The sequence below is a fragment of the Drosophila ananassae genome, chromosome 2R (assembly GCF_017639315.1).
Source record: "Drosophila ananassae strain 14024-0371.13 chromosome 2R, ASM1763931v2, whole genome shotgun sequence".
In the NCBI taxonomy this organism is placed as follows: domain Eukaryota; kingdom Metazoa; phylum Arthropoda; class Insecta; order Diptera; family Drosophilidae; genus Drosophila; species Drosophila ananassae.
The window spans coordinates 19,545,252-19,565,085 of record NC_057928.1 but is presented as its reverse complement, the minus strand read 5'-3'; the positions used below and the strand labels follow the sequence as shown (position 1 = coordinate 19,565,085).

Below are 19,834 nucleotides of genomic sequence, written 5' to 3'. Positions count from 1 at the left end.
TATTTATTACTTCTTGCTTAAAAAACTGGTTCCTTTTTCATTGTTGTTCTCTATTTTAAATATAAAATATCGATATCAGAATGAAAATATACTAAAGGAGATAGTGATGGACTCTTTTTTTGGAAATTTTCGTAGCGCACAGTGTTGAACAACGGTGCATCAAATGGTATTTTCTAGTATTTTCTTCGGCCTCCAGTATTTTCTCTGCTGATGTCGGTCATCTGCTCTGTTGACTGCTCTGCCGACGCCGACGTCGTTCCGTATCCTGGGTGCGAATCACAAAGATCTCATCAACCGGAGAGCAGGAGAGGATTCGAAGACGAGCAACTGGGAGCCATGACCATGGACGCCACCGCGCTGCCGTCAGAGCTGCTCGTGACCCCCCAGCCGCTGGTGGGCTTCTGTGGGCTGGACACGGTGCGGCAGGGCGTGCACAAGGCGGTGTGGGAGGCGTTCAGTGGCAGTATCCAGCGCAAGGCCACCGAGCGGGCGGCAGTGCAATACAAGCTGCTGCCGCCCAACTACGAGTTTCCCGTGGCCAAGCCCAAGCGAGCTTCCTACGAGTGGTACCATCCGAAGGGAATTCTTAAGCGTAACTGGATGCTCAAGCACCTGCACGTTCTTCCCTCGGTCGTAGTGTTGTTCCAGGACATGGAATGGAATGACGTTCAGTGGACGGAAAAGCAGGTTCAGTGCGCAGGGATCGTTCAGGCTTTGAAAAACGCGTTACAGGAGCGAAACACCCGCTTATGCCTGGTGCTGCTTCAGAAAGCGGCCCCTCTGCCACCTGGGGAGGATCTCCTGGCCGCAGAGCGAGCTGCTAGTCTAACCACGGCATGTGGCATTACCAGCAAGATGCTATTCATCCTGCCCCACACGGAGCACCTGACGGGCTATGCCTTACGCCTGGAATCTGCCTTTCTGGACATGTCGCAGTCGTATTATGCGTTGATGTCGAAGAGGATACGCAACCATAGGGATCAGCTGACTGCGGCGCACACCACCCTGAAGATTCGCCACCAATTCAAGCTGGGATTCGTCGCAGAGATGAGGCAGGACTTTAGCACAGCTCAAAAGTAGGTTCTCCCTAAGCTTTCTTGAGGATACCCTCCTAATGGATATTGATTTCCCCTAGGCACTACTTCCAGGCTTACGCCAATCTGGACGAGATTCGCCTTAACGATTCAAACTGTTTGGAGATTAAAACTGTGGCCGGCTTCTTGAACTACAAAATCTGTCGGCTGATGTTCAAGTTGAAGACCCCGCGGGATGCCATTAACCAGTTCATTATCCACGTGGATAAATACAAGTCTCGGGTGGGATTCAAGGATCTGGCCTTTGAACACCATGCTTGGATGAGCACGCAGTGAGTTATAGCTTTATATTCCTCTTCTAAATGGTAATCCTCCAACGAAAATCTTACAGACATTCGGTGTTTGCTGAACTATTTTGTGAAGCCATCAAAAACGGCCTGCCTGCCTTGCAAACCCAGCATCCAGGAATCTACTACCACAAGGCTGCCGAGTATGTGATGAAGCGACGGGACGCAGCCCAGCAGGCATATGAAAGTCTTCTAAGTGCTGCCGAAGGGTCTGTCCCTTCGAATCCCACTCCTTTGTCTCTATACACCGAGTTCTTTGGCATCCGGGCGGTGAAAACCGGTGATCCGGTGGCAGAGCAGCAGGCCAATGTGCAACTTTGCGAACAGGAGCGCGGTTTCAACCACTCGACGGGCATCATAGCGCTCCTAAGCCAGGCCATGGCGCAGTTTAAAATATACAAGTGCCTCAGGTTTCGCAAGAAGCTAGCTGTGGACATGGCCGAGGAGTACCTCAAGAGCGGGGATCATGCCAAGGCTTTGACGTGGGTTTCAAGATAATAAGAAATATGTTAATGTTTTTACTAATTTAATCTATTTGCACTTCAGATTGTACTCGCTAATGCTCCCAGACTATCGCCAAGAAAAATGGTCAACGATATTCACAGATGTTCTCCTGAAGACCTTGCGATGTGCCCTGCTCTCCGGATCAGTGGCCGACTACATTTCGTGCAGCGTGGAAGCTCTGTCGTTGCGACATCACGGCGAACAGGCAGAGCGTGTTCTGTTGTTGGAGAACTTGTGGCAGGTCTTCCAGGGCCTTCCGCCCATGGTGAAAACTCAGCTGCCGCCCGAAGCCCAAGCGCTGTGGACCAATGCGCTGGGCAGCGTGAAATCGCCCATTCAAATCGATTTAGATAAGGTCGTCGATGTGGTGGAGATGTGCGCCACCTTCGATCGAGTACAGCTGAACAACGATGACGTGTTGCAGTTGCAGATAATAGTTCGGTTAGTAAGATGCATTTTCCGTAAAGTTATCCAAAGTCTGATTCATTTTCCGATCCAATATAGAGTCCTAACGGATGTGCCGTTGAGAGTGCGAAGCTTTCATGTCATTTTGGCCGATGCCGCCAACCCGCAAAACAGCTACAAACTGGAAGCCCTCAAGTTCTTTTGCTTTCCCAGCCTCACGCAGCTGCGGTGTCAGCAGCAGGAGCGGGAAAAGACGGGCAAGCTGCCGAAGGAGCCCAAGGCCATTGAGAAGAATATGAGATTGGAGCCTGGCTCCTACTACCAGCTGCTATGTAGTACGGAGGCCCAGCAGTTCCACGAGAACACCCAGCTGCGCATCGTCCGATTGGAGGCTCACATGGGCACGGAACATGTGGCGGCGCTACTCACCTCCAGCTCGAACTACGCACGCCATCCGTTCCGGCATCACACGCGCAGTCGTGATCTGGACGACAACGTGACGATCAACCCCCTTTGCTACATTGCGCCCACGTAGGTCACAGCGATTTGTACCGGAAGCCAGGAATGATTTCCGGACAATTGCATGCAACTGGCCTATTTACCGGCCCACTGAACACTGAACTCTGCTTTCCGCTTCCAGATTCCATTTGGTCACGCAAACTAACCTTGGCCATGGCAATGGCAGTGGCTCGTTGGAGGGAGACCTGCCTGTGGTATCGACAAGGATGTTGGTGAACGAGTATTATCCTGTTGTGACCACCGTGAACAATCCGTACAATGTTTATCTGCAAAATGTGGGAGTGCACATCAGTGTACCCGTGGCCCTGAGGAGTAGTGGTGAGTGATTAAGGCAGAGGCATAAGAGCTATAAGGATATCCATTGGACTATCTGTATTTATGATTCATGAACTTGTCTACATATTCAACGCCTTGTCGATGAAGCTCCTAACAGTCTTCACATTCGTATAGACTCCGGGTGAGCTCTTCCGGGCACAGCCAACGCCCCACGAAACGATACCACAGAGCTGATTTTGGTAGACAGCCGGTCCGCCAGAGTCGCCCTCGCAGGAGTCCTTCACTCCTGGCACCGAGGCGCAGAACATGGTGCTGGTGATGGTGCCACGCATCTTGTACTGATTCATGCAGGTCTTGCGCGGAATGAGGGCCACCTCCACGCTGCGCACCTGCAGGGAGACAGCCTTATTCCGTTCTGTGATCTGTCCCCAGCCGGAAACCTTTATGAGGTCGCCGGCTTTGAAGGTGGTGTTGCACAGCTCAATGGTGGCTATCTTGGGACCACTAATGGGCGTTTTGAGCTTCAGGACGGCAACGTCTGTGCTGAGGGTCCGGGTGTTGTAGGCTTTCGGGGTGTACACCTTCTCCACGCCCACTCTCACCCCCGGTTCTGTGAGTCGCGTGGCCCCGGCCACGACCAGGACACGGGAAGCGCCCACTCCCTTGACGCAGTGCGCCGCTGTAACCACGTGCTGGGGCGTCACCAATGACCCGCCGCATATAAAGTTTCCCGAGATGCGTAGGTTGACCAGATAGGGAACACTGGCAATGTCGACGGGAACGCCGCCCACTATCCGGCTGTTGGCTTCGTTCTCAGCCGAGACCATCCGGCAGACGAGGTGGAGCAGGGTGAACCAGAACAGTGTCGCCATCAGCTCACTCCATGCTTCGGTTTCGGGCACTCTACTCTCCTACTATCCGATGGCTGGAGCTTCCACAGAGTAAACAGATTCGCGCGGCTTTTGGGACTCGATTTATATGGCGGATCGGTGGGGGCCTCTCGAGGAAATAATCATTACACAGAGCGATCGTATTATTTTATTGCGCGAATAATAATTATTTTAATAAACCACTTTGTCCGGCTTATCGGCGGATCTGGAATGAGAAATTGAAAATGAAACCCCATCGGTTCTGCTGTGTAATGGGGCTTTGTATCATCGATGCTCTCGACACTTTTGATGACCTTGTTTGGAGACTATTACTCTGTAATGTGAGTTATCCGAGCTATCGGAGTTAGGTGATTGTTTAATTGGATTATAGTCTGGATCTGAATCTAGATCGGAATGCATTTTTATTATCACATTAATGGAAATAAATCTGTAGCTTCTAGACAAATATTTTCCCATCCTTCCAAGGCTTTGTTCAATAAAGTCGTGAACCCTTTCGCTGGCCACATTGGTGTACACGCCCGGAAAGGCCAGACGCGCACAACCGAATCCCCAGGAGACAATGCCACACACCTGGCCCCGATACACCAACGGACCTCCAGAGTCCCCGGAGCAGGAGTCCCTTAAACCTCGAACGGCAGCACAGATCATCGAGTCGCTTAGACGGGCCACTCCGGCGTAGGCCACTTGGCATTCCACGTTGGGAAGCACCCGCACCAAGGCTGTACGCACTTGAGGTGCAGGATCTCGATTACTTTCGCGAGTCACTCCCCAACCACTTATCCTGGCGTAGGCATTGTTCTCGGGGGGATTGCGACAGGGAGCTATTGTTGACACCTTGCCGGGGATCAAGGTAATCTTCTCCTGCAGCTGCAACAGCGCCACGTCCATGTCGAAGTTGGTGGCCGAGTAGTCGGGGGAAACGTGAAAGCGAGACACCTTCCGCACCACCGGAGCCTCTTCATCCAGGCGACTGGCTCCAGCTTGGACGGTATACTCCTCTGGCCGAGATCCGTAGACACAATGGGCTGCACTGAGGACGACGCTAGTGGAAATCAGTGATCCGCCACAGATAAAGAAACCATTCTGGCGGAGGTTGACCAGATAGGGAACTTGTGATATTGTGGTCTCCGTGCCGCCCACAATACGGGGCCTGCTGGCGGAAGTGGAAGTCACGGAACCCAACAGACAGAACAACCACACCCGGATCATGGCGTGTCCAGACTGTCGGACCGGGTCCAGAGTTAACAGAGTCATTTCCGAAGTGCTAATTGGACAGAAATTTTCCACACGATTTGGGAAACTAGTTACCCCGGAAGAGATTCACGCTCAAATACGGCATTGTTCTATTCTTGATTGCCCCTCGGGGTCACCCCCAACAATGATCCGCCACAAAGTACTTTAGCCAAAAGGAAATCCGTGGGCTGCTGAGGCGAGTATAGATCCCCGGATAGCCTCTTCCGCATCCATAGCCCCAGGAGACTAGGCCCGCGATCGCTCGGCCATCGCTCATAGCCGGTCCTCCGGAGTCACCCGGACAGGCATCCGTCGCATTCTCGCCAATGGCACAAAACATGTTCCCAGTGACGGGGTGCTGGGGAGTGCCAATCCGTCGGATGCATTCCCCTTGCGGTAGCTTCTGGATTTCTGCCACCTGGAGGCACTGGTTCCAGTCCTGAGTGTTCTCTTCGGTCATGCCCCAGCCCATGATTGTGAGATTCATATGCCGGGGGAGTTCGTTGTAGTCGATCTTGGCGAGACTGGCCTTTCCGGATATGTCGAAGGGACGGGATAGCCGGATCACAGCCACATCTGCGTCCAGTCCACGTCTGGGCGCGTAGTCTGGGCTTACTTTGGCATACCAAGCCCATCGGACGTGCTCCGGAGCGGGTGCATCATTGAGGCACTGCTGTAAGGCGTGGACGCTCAAGTCCCTGACGCGGTCGGGTCTCCCCTCCAGACAGTGGGCCGCCGTGAGGACGCAGCTGGGCGAGATTAGAGCCCCGCCACAGCGGAAAGTGCCCCCACGTCGAATATTAACCAGATATGGGTAGTCCTCCACGGATTTCGTTTCGCCACCAAAGATTTTGGACTTTCGAGCGTCGGTCTCCGGTTGGAGAAGTAGAAACGCCACAAGGAATACTTGAAACATGGTCTGATGGAGTTCAAAGCCGTAGGGTTTCCAAGCCGGAATATATATACTCCCCCCGATATCTGGAGCGCATTCTCGAGGTAATTGGACTAAGATAACAATTTATTCTTCCCCTAAAACTATGACATAAGATTATGGAAAACTACGCCGCGGAATGTTCTTTCACTTGACGGTGGATCCAATTCCGGATTTCGGGCACACTCGTGTAAACGCCGGGCAGGGACGAAGCGCATCCGTAGCCAAAGGACACAATGCCGGCCAACTCGCCACGGTAGACCAGAGGTCCTCCCGAGTCCCCGTCGCAGGAGTCCTTCTTATACAACTTGGCGGCACACACCATGGAGCGGGTGATGCGGTGGATGCCGCGAAAGGCGGCAACACAGGATGCCCGGGACCACATCGGCACGACGACACTGTGCACCCGCAGGGCAGTGGTGGTGGCGTCCGCCTCCGTGAAGCCCCAGCCAGATACCTTGACCGGCGCCCGGGCGGGTACGGTCTGAGATGCCAACGGAATGGTTTCTATATTGGAGCCACTCATATTGGCACTCAAGCGGAGCAGGGCCACGTCCATGTTGAGTGTCTTGGGATTGAAGTCCGGACGAACGAGGATCATATCCACGTACCGTGTGGTGGCATAAGGTCCTGCCTGATTCGAGGCCCCTCCCAAGATCTTGAACTCCTCCTTTCGCTTGTTGTGGACGCAGTGGGCGGCGGTGATGACCCAACGGGGCAGGATCAGCGAACCGCCGCACATCTCCGTGGAAGTGGTCACCTGCATCAGGTACTTCTCGTCCTTGATTCTGGACACCTGGCCACCAATGATGCGGGGCTGTGCCTCCACGCTGACATCATCATAGAAGCCATCTGCCGGGAGGAGGATCGTCAGCAGAAGGATCAGCAGCAAGGGCAGGCACCTGGCAGTCATTGTGAAGAAGTAACTAAGTTGGATTGGAGGTTCTGGAAAGATTTTATATAAAAATCAAGTTAGGAACTAGCTGGAGAACATTTGAACAATTGTTCAATTAAATGGGTCTTTGTCGGGAAGTGGAAGTCGGAATTGAAAATAGATATGGAAGAGCGGAAATTGTACTTCGATTTTCTAAAAATTATAAAATTTTTGATAGAAATCGGATGTGAGTTTTTTGGACTTTTAATGTTGATCTTTCTTGTTTGTCTTCTTGATGAATAATATTTACAAAAAGTCGTGTTATAGTCTGTCCTATTTACCAATAATGTTTGTCTTTTAATATTTATTTTATTATTTATTTATTAAAAGAATAAGAGGCACTACCATAGTCTCTACCATGAAGTCTCTTAATATAAATATAAATTAAATAAGAAATTTATTTAGCTGCTACTTTTTATGTTTATTACTAAAGATTCAAATGCTCAAGACTCTTTGAAATATTTATTTATTTGTTAAGACAAAGTGGAGTACCTGCGTCATGATTGAAAGTTAACCTCCCACTCGAAAGTCATGTGCTCTCCAAGATGGGATGATGATTCTATTTTAATCCCCCCATGCCAACCCTGCCAGAACAACAATTTTTTATAATTTCCAAGTCTTTAACAATATTTATTCAATCGCTCAACAACTATACATGACCTTAAACGCTATAGTTCTCACCATCCACCTCTCAGACTTATAATGAACCCTAATTGTTGGCCATTATCGTGTTGGCCCACTTACGGATCATGGCCACGGAAGTGTACACGCCAGGATATCCAGTGCGAGCACAGCCGTAGCCAAAGGACACAATGCCCACCAGGGTATTGTCCCGGACCACCGAGCCACCGGAATCTCCGCTGCAGGAGTCCTTATTCCTGGCCCGTGCGCAGAACATGTACTTGGTGATGGTGGCCTTGCTGCGATAATCTCGGACGCACTTCCTCCTCTTGACCACATTGACCTGAATGGCTTGCAGGCTCTTGGAGGCCGTGGTGCCTCCCTCTCTGGTCACTCCCCATCCGGCGATCTGCACCTTCGCCCCGGCCTTGGGTATGTAGCTGGCCATCGAGATGGTGCCTATATTGGTGCCCGTCATGGAACGATTCAACTTCAACAGTGCCGCGTCCATGTTCATCTTCTTGGTGGTGAACTTGGGAGCCACATGAACGGAGGTGACAGAGCTGGTTTCGCCGTCACTGCCGTCCAGTGTCGTGGTTCCTGCCCGCACTGCGAAGTCGGAGGCACCATAGCCCTTCACACAGTGGCCGGCGGTGAGGACCCATCGCTCGTGGATGAGGGTTCCGCCGCACAGATTGTCGCCACGACGCACTTGAACCAGATAGGGTCTCGATGATATGGAGGTGCTGGTGCCACCCACAATCCTGGACTGGACTTTGGGGGCATCGGTGCTCGTCTTCGTCCGCTGTTTGTTGAGTCTCCTGGCGGCGTTGTTCACCTTTGCCGTCGTGCGGAGACGATTCCTTCTGTTGGCCACCACTTGTCGCCCCTTCACGCCGAGGCGTCTCTGGTTTCTACGTCTTCCATTGGCCACCGCCTCGCCCAAGTGGCTGAACTCCGCCAGGAGCATCATGCCCACGATAAGGTAATCCCAGCGCCAAAGCATCTCACTGTTAACTGATCACCGGGTTGACCTTGTTCCGGCTTTTATGGCCGGATATTCGGCGAAAATAAGAACCAGCTGAGCAAACAGTACGGGTCACAAAGCGAGGCACTGCCTCTTCAATGGCATTCCAGGCAACGACGTCAACGATCAGGGTTAACTCTCCAAAATACTGATTTCTGATTCTCAGCTCCACGTGGGAGCTAGCAATACCTTTGCATGTTGTCCGCTATCCAGTCGGACAGTTGGCTCACGTCGGAGTACACCCCGGGGCTGTCCTCCGCGGCGCAGCGGTGGGCCCGTCCCCAGGAAACCACACCCACCAGAAAGCCATGAGAGTTCACCACCGGACCGCCGGAATCAGCGGTGCAGGCGTCCTTGAACCCCGGCACCGAAGCACAAAACATCCTGGCCGTGATATTCCGGTAGCCGCGATACAGATCCTGGCACTCTCTCTGGGACATCACGCGCACATGGACACTGTGCAGCTGATTGGGCACCGATGTGTAGCTGTTGTCCGTCAAACCCCAGCCGGAGACCCGGACAAATGAACCCGGACGAGGGGCACGGATGGCCAAAGAAATCGGAGTGGCTATGGCTGGGAGGAGCGGCTGTTGGAGCTGAAGGATGGCCACATCGTAGTCCAGTGTGCTGCGACTGTAGGCGGATGGGAGGAGTATCTTCCGCACATACCTGGCGTTCCGCATATCGCTCAGGAAGGTCACTCCGCCGCGGACCACAAAATCCGAGGCCTGGCCATCGTTCAGGCAGTGGGCGGCGGTCAGGACGCACTGTGGACTGACCAAGGAGCCGCCGCACTCAAAGTTCCCGCGTCGTCGTATGTTGACCATATAGGGTTGATTCCTCACATCACTCTTGTGTCCACCCACCACGCGGGGAGTGCGCCGTAACTCCTCCTCCTCAGCAGCAACTGGAAGCTGTAGGGGCCACATCATCATCATCGCCACCAGCAGAAGAAGAGGCAACGGCACAACTTGCATCTCGATGTTAGAAAGCAGGACTGGAGCACTCCAAACCAAGACACAGTCATTTATAGAGCGCAGCAGCACTGGCACTGACCTCACTCAACAAGTTACAAAAGAACACCTGCGTCACGGTTTCCGCTGTTTACATACGACATTGAACTTCACCAGATGGGTTGGCTTGAGTTACCAATCCGGAAGTGGAAGATCTCCACTCAATTGTCACCTCATTGGTTTGGGAAAATGATAACTCGAGTGGGAACAGTTTCAAGTAGATGAGTCTTAGCAGTTCTTCTTAATATGTGTCCTAATATACATCCTTTTCTTATCCTTCTAGTCTTCCTCACCACGGACATTTCTCCGGGCCGTCAAAAACTACACTCCCAGATCCAGATCGATGTCGGGGAGCTGCCTGCCCATGGCAGCAACACTGCCACCTTCTACATCTTCAGTCTGGCGGAGACCGAGATCAAGCTTCAGCAGAGGCTCAGCTACACCCTGGACGTGGACCGAGGTGGATCCAGTGCTGGCACTGGCACTGGTAGTGGAGGAACTGGTGCCCGCATCAATACTGCTCCGAATAGCTCGGAATCTACGCCGGATCACGAGGTGAGGAGTGTGCCCCAGAGCCTGGCGACCATTTCTCCGGTGCAGATCGAGTACCTGGACGAGACCCGGCTGCGGAAGTCGCGGGACGACACGCTGACAGTGCGTTGTCATGGGGATTTCAAGTTCAGTGCCCGGTTCTACACGCTGGACAGGAAACCCCTGGCCCAGGTCTATCGGGGCGAGAACTTCCTTCTGAGAGCCAACACCGAAGTGCTGGCCGTGGACGACGTGGAGATACTGGATAGCTTCTTTATATGTGTAAGTGGGACTATGATCCCTACCAGAATTCCCCTAATAGTCTCTATCTACTCCAGGATCACAACCTAGTGCAATCGAACTACAGTTTTAAGCAGAAAAAGTACAGCAACAGGTACAGCGCCGGAGACCAGCTGGAGAGTGTGATAGTTCTACGGACCAACTCTGCTCTGAGGGACTGGACAACGGCCCGGGATCTGGACCATCGGGGCAAGCTGGAGGGCAAGGCGGTGGCCAGCAAGTTTATTCGATCGTCGCCTGCCAAACTCACTAGCGAGGAGTCCTCGGCTCCCACTCCGCCTGCCGGGATGAGTGCCTACATGAGCAAGAGCCTGGCGGCCAAGATTCCTACCACAATGACCATAATCAATAGCAACTCGGCCGTGTCCAATGCTCTCCAGGCGGCCAACGCCGGTCTACAGGCAGAGGAGGTCAATCTCGGAGAAGAAACCTCCATTGCTGCCAGCAACCAGGAAGGCCCCAAAACCACACGACTCGTTTACAACAAAGCCCTGGAGGCGGTACAGGGAACTGGTCATTGTCGCGGCTTCATCAAGGGCATCTACACGCTGGAGGAGAGCCCATCCACATTGCCCATCTTCGGAGTGTTTTGCATCCGCTGGCGCCGGGCGAATGGCAAGGAGGAGAACGAGTCCAAGTTTGTCATCAGTGGATTGGACATTGCGGAGCCACCTTTGAATATATACTGCACCATTGAGGAGAAGATGTTCGTGAAGATGCCCATGGCGTTCAAGGTGGTGCTGAAGAATCCCACGACGCATGTGCTCCACTTGATAGCCAACCTGAGCATCAGCAAGACGGATAACTTTATATGCTCCGGTCATAAGCAGGTGAGGATTTGGATGTGGATTTTTCTAGCAAGGCAGCTTCTAAATATTGTTTGCTCTTCCAGCTGGATATCTCCATAATGGCCTACGAGGAGAAGGAGCTAGTCTACAACCTGTATCCGCTGCAGGTGGGCTGGCAGGAGTTGCCGGTGCTGAGCTTGGAGTACAATACGAAGGCGGATCCGCAGAAGAACGACAGCCAGAATGCCTTGCTCGATGAGCTGGTGCAGCGAGCTCTGCCCAAACGAGTCTTTGTGCTGGTGAGGATCCTTAAACGCTTATCCTTGCTACTTAGTAATGTTTAATCTTCCGCCCACAGCCACCCTTGAAGCAACAGAACAAGTAGAACCGGATGGATGCAATGCTGGAGTTTAGTGTTAAGTGTTTTAAAGTTTGCCAATAGCGATGGTGTGTATAGATTTGAACTACGCCTCTACTCCCTCTTTATTGGATAATCAACAAGCGAAAAGGAAAAACATACATTATGAAACATAAATAGCTATATATTTAGAGCGTTACATAGCATAATACTTCTTGAGTGTGATTGTGTGTGTGTGTGTCTGTATCTGTGTGATCCGATTGTAAAGTATTTAATGTATTGTTAAACGGGCAAAGACGCACTACTCGACATTCTTGTTAGTACGATTAAAGTATATCTATTAGATAAAGAGCAGTGCTAAGTCCTGGTCAGTACCGCAAGTTGCACATATTTTCGTACATCCTTTGAACGTACATTAATAAATAAAAAGCATACAAATATCGTTGAAAAACAGGACATCTTCCGCCTTAAGATCACTTTCCACTCGAGGAGAACTTGAAGACACCGCTCTTTTTTTGGCTTTTGTTTTCGTTCTGCGGGGAGAGGATATAGATTACATGGATATATTTTTTATGGAAAAGTAGAAGCTCACCAGCAACCGATTACCAAACAGCATTATGGCCTTGTCCTCCTCCTGGGGCGTGGCCCGCTCTCCGGCGGACAGGATCGGCGTTCGCTGGTGGATATGTAGTTTCTGCTTAATGGCCTGCGAGAATATGACCCTCCGGCTGACCGACTTCATGGCCAGCAGCAGATCCAGCCACGTCCAGGTGACATTGTGGTACTCCAGCGTGGGTATGACCAGCGAGTAGTCGGTGATGTCCTCCAGATTCTTCTCCTTGTTGCCCTTGTAGCTGACACGGACAGGAACCTCCGGGATCTTGATGTAGATGAAGAGCTTGTTCTTTTCCGCCCGCTCCTTCATCTTTTCCACGTCGTCCTTTTCGATCTTCACATAGAACTCCGAGTCCTTGGGCCCCTTCTTGTTCTTGCCCGACCGTTTGGTGGAGGAGGAAGTGGAGGACTTGGCCTGTAAATTCGTTGTGGATGCGGAACTGGTGGAGGCATTGTCGTCCAGCTCGTCGCTGGCCTCCGTCTCGGAGGCATCTCGATCCGGGAAACAAAACTTCAACATGGTGCTGTAGAACTTCTTCGTGATGGCTATAGTAATGGGTGCCACATTGATCTCGAAGTGCTCCTTCACGGATATACCACCGACTGGTGCCTTCTCCCTGCAGAAGATGCGGAGCACTCGCTTGTGAGTGTCCACCGGCATGTCCTTCTGAATCTCCGTGGCCAATAGCACATCCCTATAGATTTCCCTGGGCAGTAGGTTCTCCATCCGAATATTGCCCAGCTCCAGCAGATGCTCCACCGAGTCGTCGCTCTTTGACTTTTTGGTGTAAAGGAAGGCGCTGAGGACGAGATCCGCTATGCCGATCTGGCCATCCGTCTCCGTGAGCCGCCACTGAGCCCGCTTGAAGCAGATCTCGTTGGCCCGCACCATGGTCACCGACTTATCCGACCTCACGTTCGAGATCTTACTCAGCTGTGAGAGCTGCGTCTCCTTATAGCAGAGCAGCATCATGTCCAAGTCCTCGCTGTAGGTGTTCAGCTCCTCCTTGCTCTCGCGGATCTGCTGCTGGACTTTATCGAATTCGATACGCAGCTCCATGGTGTCGCCATCCTCGAACCGCTCCTTGCTGATCATGTGTATGTCCTTCTCCAGAGAACGAATCTTCATCAGCAGGCTGCGAATCAGCGTTTGCTTCTGCTGGATGGGCCTCTTCTGATCTTCGGTAGAGTGCAACTGGAGTTGGAATCGCATCCGGGTGAGCTTCTCTGCCGCCTGCTTCCTTTGAGGCTCCACATACAGCAGCAGATTGTTGACTATGTCCAGGATCATGGCGTACTGCAGCGAGTTGGTGCACACGTCCAGGTCGTGATGCATCAGCGTGAAGGCGTCCACGGGGTCATCCTGTTTCTCCCACGGAGAAAGCAACTCCTCGGTGTGGGCTTGGGGAACTTCTGTGATGCTATTCGGGTCGACTGCGTCGCCGTAGCTCACATAGAAGAACTCGCACTTGCACTTGGAGACGATGCGCTGCAGCTGAACGGGCTGTGCTCCGCCAGAATTGTCGCTCAGAATCGCTCCGACTGTTTCGGAGACGACGCCACCCACACTCCGTCCACTGCCCACCAAATGGGATATGTCCTCTGGCATGTTGTTGATCACCGTTTCGTCCTTATCCTGGATGTTGTCCACCGTCAGCCACATGATCTCCTTTTCGAGCAGAGAATTATTGTCGCCGGCGCTCACGGTGGCATAGTACTGCATGCACTCGAGCAATCCCTTCCAGGTGGTCTTGGTAATCAGGGAACGTTCCCGCCACACCGGTCGGTGCTCCCTCTGCAGGATCTCAGCCTTGGCGGCGCTGATGATCACATAGCCAGAGGTCTCACAGCCCTTGAGCAGCACCTGGCTGTTGACCAAACTAATGGACCAGTTCTCGTGGATCACATCCTGGGCCGCGCAGGCCTGCAGGCCCTGCAGCTGGAGCTCTCTGGACTGGGTGCTGTGATCATCACTGTAAACATTAAACTTGTGGTCCGCCTCCGCGATGAGCTGCTGCAACATAGCCGTAGCATGGACCTGTCCAGGTGCCTTCTTAAGCGACGCATTTGGATTGGAAACTGAAAATGGAACTTATAATAAAGTGTTTAGAAGAGAAAGTAACTCCACTCACTTGGCAAGACTTCGCTACTGGTGCTGGAGAGGGTAATAGTGCTATCGCTTCGCTTGTGCTTAAGGACAGCCGAGTTTCCGCCCTCCTTCCGATAGCTCTTCACAGCTTCCGTGGAGAGATTGTTCTTCAGCTTCTGGGACTTCATGAAAGAATCGAACAGGGCAAAGGCCACGTCCCGATTGCTCTTCGTCCAGGCTCCTTTAAGATCATAGACCACTAGTTTGTGGGTTGGAGTGGTGGACTTGGCCTTGGCATCCTCCTCGGTGTTGTTGGCCGCATTGGGTATTAGTGCCTCTCTGCCATAGGATACCTTAGCCACGCTTAGGAAATAGAATCTCACGATCTTGAAGTCCGCCGCACTGGCGGCCAGGTTCTCGGAGCTGCTGTCCAGCTTCTCCGTTACGATGCTCTTCAGCCAGATCTCCGCGTCGTTCAGTTCGCAGTTCATGTAAACCGTCGACCAATCCGCCCGTGGCCGATGGATCAGACCATCATCTATAGGATTAAGGGTAAGTGAGTATTCGGAACTGAAGGACACCCGCCGGCCGTTCAGTTGAAAGCCCTTTTGAAGGGCGTGCGACATCCAGTAGAGCACCTGGAACTTGTGCAGGCACATTTGCAGGTTGGCCTTCTTGTAGTGCCGGCTGAGGGGCTTCTTCCTTGGCCTGACATTGTTGAAAACTGGACCCCGCCTCGTGGGTCTGGTTACTCCAGAGAGGATCAACTGCAGGCTTTCAAACCAACGCAGAGTACTGCCGTAAAGCACCAGACTGGGTATGTCGATCTCCACGTCATCTCCCGCCTTGGGCTTCGTTTCGAAGGATATCCAAATATTGAGGTTAAGCGATCGAAAGGCCCGGAAGGAGTCGTGGACCTGGTTGCTGGAATACTCCGGCAGCTTGTCCGGCGCACAGGGCATCACAGCGTGGTGATCGTTTGGATTAGCCAGGCATACCCAGTTCAGCTTGACCGTAAGCTTAAGATTGGGAAAATGGAGTAGCCGACAATCGTCGTACCGAGAGGCGGTTCTCACCGTGACCTGGAAGACCACAAATTATAGGATTATAAAGAATTTAAGTTGGAATTCCATCTCACATTGAGCTCCCCTTTAAACATAATCTTGGCGTTCGTCAGCACGATGCCACAGTTGTTCCAGGTCAGCTCCATTTCCTCTGTGGTGTTGTACGGATCCAGAGAGGCATGGAGCAGAATGGTGAACTGCTTGGCTATAAGCGTGAGGCGACCATGCAGCAAGAGACGCAGCTTATCCCAGAAAGGCAGTGGAGGTGATGGATCCTTCGAGGGAGCTGAGATCTTCTCGAAGCTCAGATTGCACTGAGCCATCACCGGCTCCCAGCAGGCTCCAAACGCATAGCTACAGCTCTCCAGTTCGCAGTCAAAGTCATGGTAGAACTTCAACGAGGGCATACTACGCTGCACCACATCGGTTCCAAAGGGATCACCCACATCGATGTAGACATCGCGACGGGCACGCTTCGAACCCATCTGCTCTGCTCCGCAAAGATTGCCGTAAAGACGCATGCTCTTCACATAGAACATAGGTTGCGGGAAGTCTCTGGAAATAAGTCTTATTTTATTTTTGATTCCTTCCCAGAATTATGATTCTCCACCCACCTCAGCATGAACTTCCACTCGGAACAGCTAATGTTGACGCCCCGACACCACAGGGTGGTGAACTCCAAGCCCTCCTCCGGCCAGGGACTCTCATGATCGATTTCGCGCATGGTCCGCGTCACATTCTCGTACCCATGAATCGAGGTGTCCGCCATGGCCATGATCTCCACATCCGTCATAATCCAGGCCAGCAAACGGGTTCTCACCGGACCACTCTCGCGGATCTTCTTGGAGCGCTGTATATAGATCTCGGAGCTCTTCTTGACCAGGTTGGCGTAAAGATTCTCGATGTGGCCAGCTGCAAAGAGTAAGCGCTCCGACAGCCGCTCGGCAATCTTCTTGTCGAACAAAGCCTTCCGCTTCAAACTCTCCAGATATTCATCCACCAGCAGGACATAGTTATCTCTCAGCTTAACCTCGAAGGGATCATCGCTGATTTCGAGGAGGAACTCCTTTATCTTAATCACCAAATCACTGGGCAGCGGTGAGTCCACCGTAAAGGGCTTCTTCTTGTAGTTGTGCACCAGCTTGAGCCACTTGAAGTGGGACACCAGTTCACCATTGATGGCATTGTAGAAGTCATGGTCGTATGGGAATATGGCCTTGAAGGAGCCGATTGTGGTGACCCAGACCTTGTTGGAGGGCAGCTGGAAGCCCGGAAAGTTCTGCCGTTCATGGGCAAGTACTTCCAGGCGCGGCACCGACTGCATGTCCAGCTCCTTCACCGTAAAGATGTGCTGCTCATCGATATTAACGAACACGTTCACCGCATAGATCATGTTGCGCTCCTTGTTGCTGAAGAAGAGCCCCTCGGCAAGGATTTGAACCGAGTGCTGGTGCGAAAGCTTTATCTCGAAGTTGGTGCTCCGCTCGGCGGAGAATTCTACCACCAGACCACCTCTGGGCAGGGATTTCTTTTCGGGTGATGCCGGCAACGCCAGCTCGGTTTTCAAGTCAAGCATATCTCTGACCAGAGTGAGGAGGTGCATGTGCAGATTGGAGTTCCAAGTGGCGTCCGTATTTCCGGGAATGTAAACGGAAAGCTTGCCCAGAGTTCCCTCCAGCTGCTCGTGCTCCAGTCGAATCATCTTACAGTTGGCAAACACATCCGAGAAGTCGGTTAGGCAGAGAGAAGATGCAGTCATGGATCGCATGATGGCCATTTGGAACTCCTCCAGCTTCAGGGTGGCGATGTGCTGAGCTCGGCTCAAACTTAGCTCCGAGAAACTCAACAGCATGTAGACATTGTGGTGGTTCACGAAATAGGCCGTAATATCTTTGATCTTAACAGACAGTCGCAGTGAGGTAGATGCAGATAATGGCTGCTTGCTGGCTGGCTGTGATGGACTTGACTTTGCTCTCTTGGTGTCCAATCCCCGGTATTGATTGAGGCACTGCATTGACTTGACCACAAACTCGGCAAGTTGCATGCTGTACTCCGTGCGGAAGGTGTGCACCGAGATGTCCAACTTGGTCGTGTTGGCATAAGAACAGAGCTTGACTAGACTGACGCCCAGGAAAAAGGGGGAGCCAGGCGAATGGGTCTTCTTCAGGTTGTTGGTATCGTTTATGGAATTGCCCAAGTTCGACCACAGTGTCTCCACCATGAGCTCCATGCTCCACTGTCGCTGGCCCAACAGCAGATTCAGGAACTTGTTCTCATACACAGAGCTCCTCTTCTCCTCGATTTGCTTCAACAGGAACCGCGTGTGACTCACGCTCATGGCAATGTGCTCATCCTCCAACTTCATTAGCAGCGAGACATTAAACAGCTCCGCACAGCCCTTGACCACAATCCGTTGCATAATCCACTCGAGAACTCCGCCCTCCCGGCGCTGCTTGGCCCGCAGACACTTGTCGGCTGCTTCGTCCAAATACAGGTGATCTGGCAGAGATTTCTGTTTGTGCATCAAGTTCAGAGGTTGTGAGCTCCCTGAACGTTGGCGGGCCAAGAAGTTATTATTCACAAAGTCATAGATCTCGCTGTGATTGTAGATGATTTGGAATGTCTTTAGTTTAACGTACAGATTAAAGATATCATTCTCCAGCTAAAATATACAGTTATTAATGATTGTAAAGGTATAAAGATATGGTAGTGACCTACCACAGAGTCTATGGTAAACTGTTCCACAAACAAAAGCTTCTCGTATTTGGTATCAATATCCAAATGTTGAAACACCAATTTGGCCAGCATTGATGGCAAGAGGTTTGTCTCATCCGTGGATTTGGAGTTGAATTTTCCGGTAATCTATGGGCTTATAATATTAGATATGTCACAAATTTACTAAAATAATTAAAACCCACTTGAAGCAACTGCAACTTGGCACTGAAATCATTCTGGGAGTTCTCCTTCACCGCCGAAAAAGTGGCTGCTTTGATGCTAAAGTTAAAGTTCTTTGGTATAATCGGAGCTAGTTTCTCGTAGTTGTCGTTATCATAGGAGCCCTTGGACGGAGCAAAGGCCAGTTGAAGCCTTCGCGACTGCTGGTCAGTCGTCGTCCTTTGCTTGGCTTCGCTTATGAATTCGTAGAGTCCGCCATGTATCACGGATTTGGCATTGTTGATCACCAGACTGAGGGTCTAGAAAGGAAAAGGCATTAAAAAAACCATAAACCGCTAATGACTTGCACTTACATCCATGGAAAGGGGGCCATGGGCAAAAAGTGAGGCATCTAGGGTCACATCAAAGCTGACCTCGCCCAGACAGGGCCTTATATTGTTTAGATTCTCCAGCGACTGGCGACGGGAGCTACAATGCCTCAGCATTTTGGCCTGGGCCTCGCTTAGGGCCGCATTCACCAACAGAACCCGAGCATTTTGCACAATACTCCCGTCCAGATGAAGCTCCTTCGCCGTAGCATGGATGAACCAGCCCGGATCGAAGTCATTGTTCATCAGCACCACCGATATGTTGTTCACATGCACGGCCATAAATTGGGCGAAGGTAATGATACTAGCTGGCACTTTGGTTTGCCGGAAATCGGGCACACCCGCTGCCTTTGCCTTTTGAGCGGCTTCGGCTCCAGAGCGGGGCAACTCGTAAAAATCCTGGGGGTCATCCTGCCACCGGTGTATATCCTTGTTGATGCGAATGTCACGGATGTAGATGGACAAGAGCTTTGTCACCTCGGTGGTGAAGAAGCTGCTGCGTAAGCACACCTCCTCGATTTGCTGTTGGGGAATGAGGTTGGTTATCAATTTTTAATTTTTTTTTATTGGGTGGGTTGGGTGCCAAAGGTTGGTGTCTGAGCTTACCACCGAGAATCCACTTTTGCTGATATGGACATTCTTGAGAGACAAATAGGGCAACGAAATCCGACCAATCCGAACTCTGACCCGAAACCGCTGGACCAAGTACCAACTAATGCAAGTGGGCAGGATCCTGGAGTGGAATTAAATTCAATCAATATCAATTATGATGACGCGATGCCAATTGGAAGGTGGCATTCCGATGGACGACTTACCAGTAAACGATTATGAATATTAGCAGGCAGAAGATTAGAAGATGTAACATCATATTCACGCCACAACGACCATAGTGTTCCCGGAGTTACATATGTAGTGTTTACTGTTATTGAATGTTGATTACACTGGGAAATTTGTTAGTTAAACATGATGCGGGCAATATATTATAATCAGCTGTCAGCCAGGGATGCAATATTATAAACAAAAGGTAAATGTTTATCCGCAATTTTATTCCAAATTTATGGTTGAAATCAATACAATGTCATTCAAAATTAC

At 51.5% G+C, this 19,834-nt stretch overlaps 5 protein-coding genes across 6 annotated transcripts; 1 reads left to right on the top strand and 4 right to left on the bottom strand.

Moving 5' to 3' along the window:
• The first annotated feature begins 39 nt into the window (after positions 1 to 39).
• On the top strand, positions 40 to 12,167 carry LOC6492997 (trafficking protein particle complex subunit 11). 2 transcript variants are annotated; one of them, XM_001956784.4, is made up of 10 exons: positions 40 to 1,076; positions 1,136 to 1,366; positions 1,426 to 1,863; positions 1,928 to 2,326; positions 2,390 to 2,821; positions 2,931 to 3,127; positions 10,018 to 10,547; positions 10,604 to 11,395; positions 11,458 to 11,652; positions 11,712 to 12,167. In XM_001956784.4, the coding sequence occupies exons 1-10, from the start codon at positions 211 to 213 to the stop codon at positions 11,736 to 11,738; spliced, it is 4,107 nt and encodes a 1,368-aa protein (XP_001956820.2). In that variant the 5' UTR covers positions 40 to 210; the 3' UTR covers positions 11,739 to 12,167. The 2 variants fall into 2 exon arrangements, with proteins under 2 accessions (XP_001956820.2, XP_032310792.1); XM_032454901.2 differs by lacking the exons at positions 10,018 to 10,547; positions 10,604 to 11,395; positions 11,458 to 11,652; positions 11,712 to 12,167 and adding an exon at positions 7,769 to 7,829.
• LOC26515307 (transmembrane protease serine 9) lies at positions 3,150 to 7,075 on the bottom strand. The gene is made up of 4 exons (XM_044714478.1): positions 6,271 to 7,075; positions 5,346 to 6,173; positions 4,246 to 5,293; positions 3,150 to 3,996 (listed from the first exon to the last, which is right to left on the bottom strand). The coding sequence occupies exons 1-4, from the start codon at positions 7,050 to 7,052 to the stop codon at positions 3,205 to 3,207; spliced, it is 3,450 nt and encodes a 1,149-aa protein (XP_044570413.1). The 5' UTR covers positions 7,053 to 7,075; the 3' UTR covers positions 3,150 to 3,204.
• Positions 7,783 to 8,896, bottom strand: LOC116655907 (trypsin; the record flags this gene model as incomplete). Its single annotated transcript, XM_032454857.2, is given in 2 exon segments — positions 7,783 to 8,724; positions 8,726 to 8,896. Coding segments are annotated over 2 exon segments (1,113 nt in total), but the record flags the coding sequence as incomplete, so codon positions are not given.
• LOC6502800 (trypsin beta) lies at positions 8,882 to 9,727 on the bottom strand. The gene has a single exon (XM_001956789.4). It carries the CDS (start codon positions 9,696 to 9,698, stop codon positions 8,901 to 8,903), a length of 798 nt encoding a protein of 265 aa, XP_001956825.2. The 5' UTR covers positions 9,699 to 9,727; the 3' UTR covers positions 8,882 to 8,900.
• On the bottom strand, positions 11,808 to 19,756 carry LOC6507013 (protein KIAA0100). Its single transcript, XM_001956790.4, has 10 exons — positions 19,558 to 19,756; positions 19,349 to 19,475; positions 18,728 to 19,264; positions 18,398 to 18,673; positions 18,198 to 18,341; positions 16,094 to 18,141; positions 15,554 to 16,034; positions 14,459 to 15,497; positions 12,304 to 14,405; positions 11,808 to 12,244 (listed from the first exon to the last, which is right to left on the bottom strand). Exons 1-10 carry the CDS (start codon positions 19,608 to 19,610, stop codon positions 12,185 to 12,187), a joined length of 6,867 nt encoding a protein of 2,288 aa, XP_001956826.3. The 5' UTR covers positions 19,611 to 19,756; the 3' UTR covers positions 11,808 to 12,184.
• Positions 19,757 to 19,834: the final 78 nt, after the last annotated feature.

Excerpts from the sequence above, each read along its gene's own strand:
- LOC6492997 (XM_001956784.4), top strand. The coding sequence starts at position 211 with ATGTCGGTCATCTGCTCTGTTGACTGCTCTGCCGACGCCGACGTCGTT. Across the intron at positions 1,077-1,135 it reads GACTTTAGCACAGCTCAAAA|GCACTACTTCCAGGCTTACG; the intron begins GTAGGTTCTCCC and ends GATTTCCCCTAG. Across the intron at positions 1,367-1,425 it reads CATGCTTGGATGAGCACGCA|ACATTCGGTGTTTGCTGAAC; the intron begins GTGAGTTATAGC and ends AAAATCTTACAG.
- LOC26515307 (XM_044714478.1), bottom strand. The coding sequence starts at position 7,052 with ATGACTGCCAGGTGCCTGCCCTTGCTGCTGATCCTTCTGCTGACGATC. Across the intron at positions 5,294-5,345 it reads GTGGCGGATCATTGTTGGGG|CTCTTCCGGGGTAACTAGTT; the intron begins GTGACCCCGAGG and ends TTGAGCGTGAAT. Across the intron at positions 3,997-4,245 it reads ATCAAAAGTGTCGAGAGCAT|GAGAGTAGAGTGCCCGAAAC; the intron begins CGATGATACAAA and ends ATCGGATAGTAG.
- LOC6502800 (XM_001956789.4), bottom strand. The coding sequence starts at position 9,698 with ATGCAAGTTGTGCCGTTGCCTCTTCTTCTGCTGGTGGCGATGATGATG.
- LOC6507013 (XM_001956790.4), bottom strand. The coding sequence starts at position 19,610 with ATGATGTTACATCTTCTAATCTTCTGCCTGCTAATATTCATAATCGTT. Across the intron at positions 15,498-15,553 it reads TGTTTAAAGGGGAGCTCAAT|GTCACGGTGAGAACCGCCTC; the intron begins GTGAGATGGAAT and ends GTGGTCTTCCAG. Across the intron at positions 12,245-12,303 it reads TGTTTGGTAATCGGTTGCTG|AACGAAAACAAAAGCCAAAA; the intron begins GTGAGCTTCTAC and ends CTCTCCCCGCAG.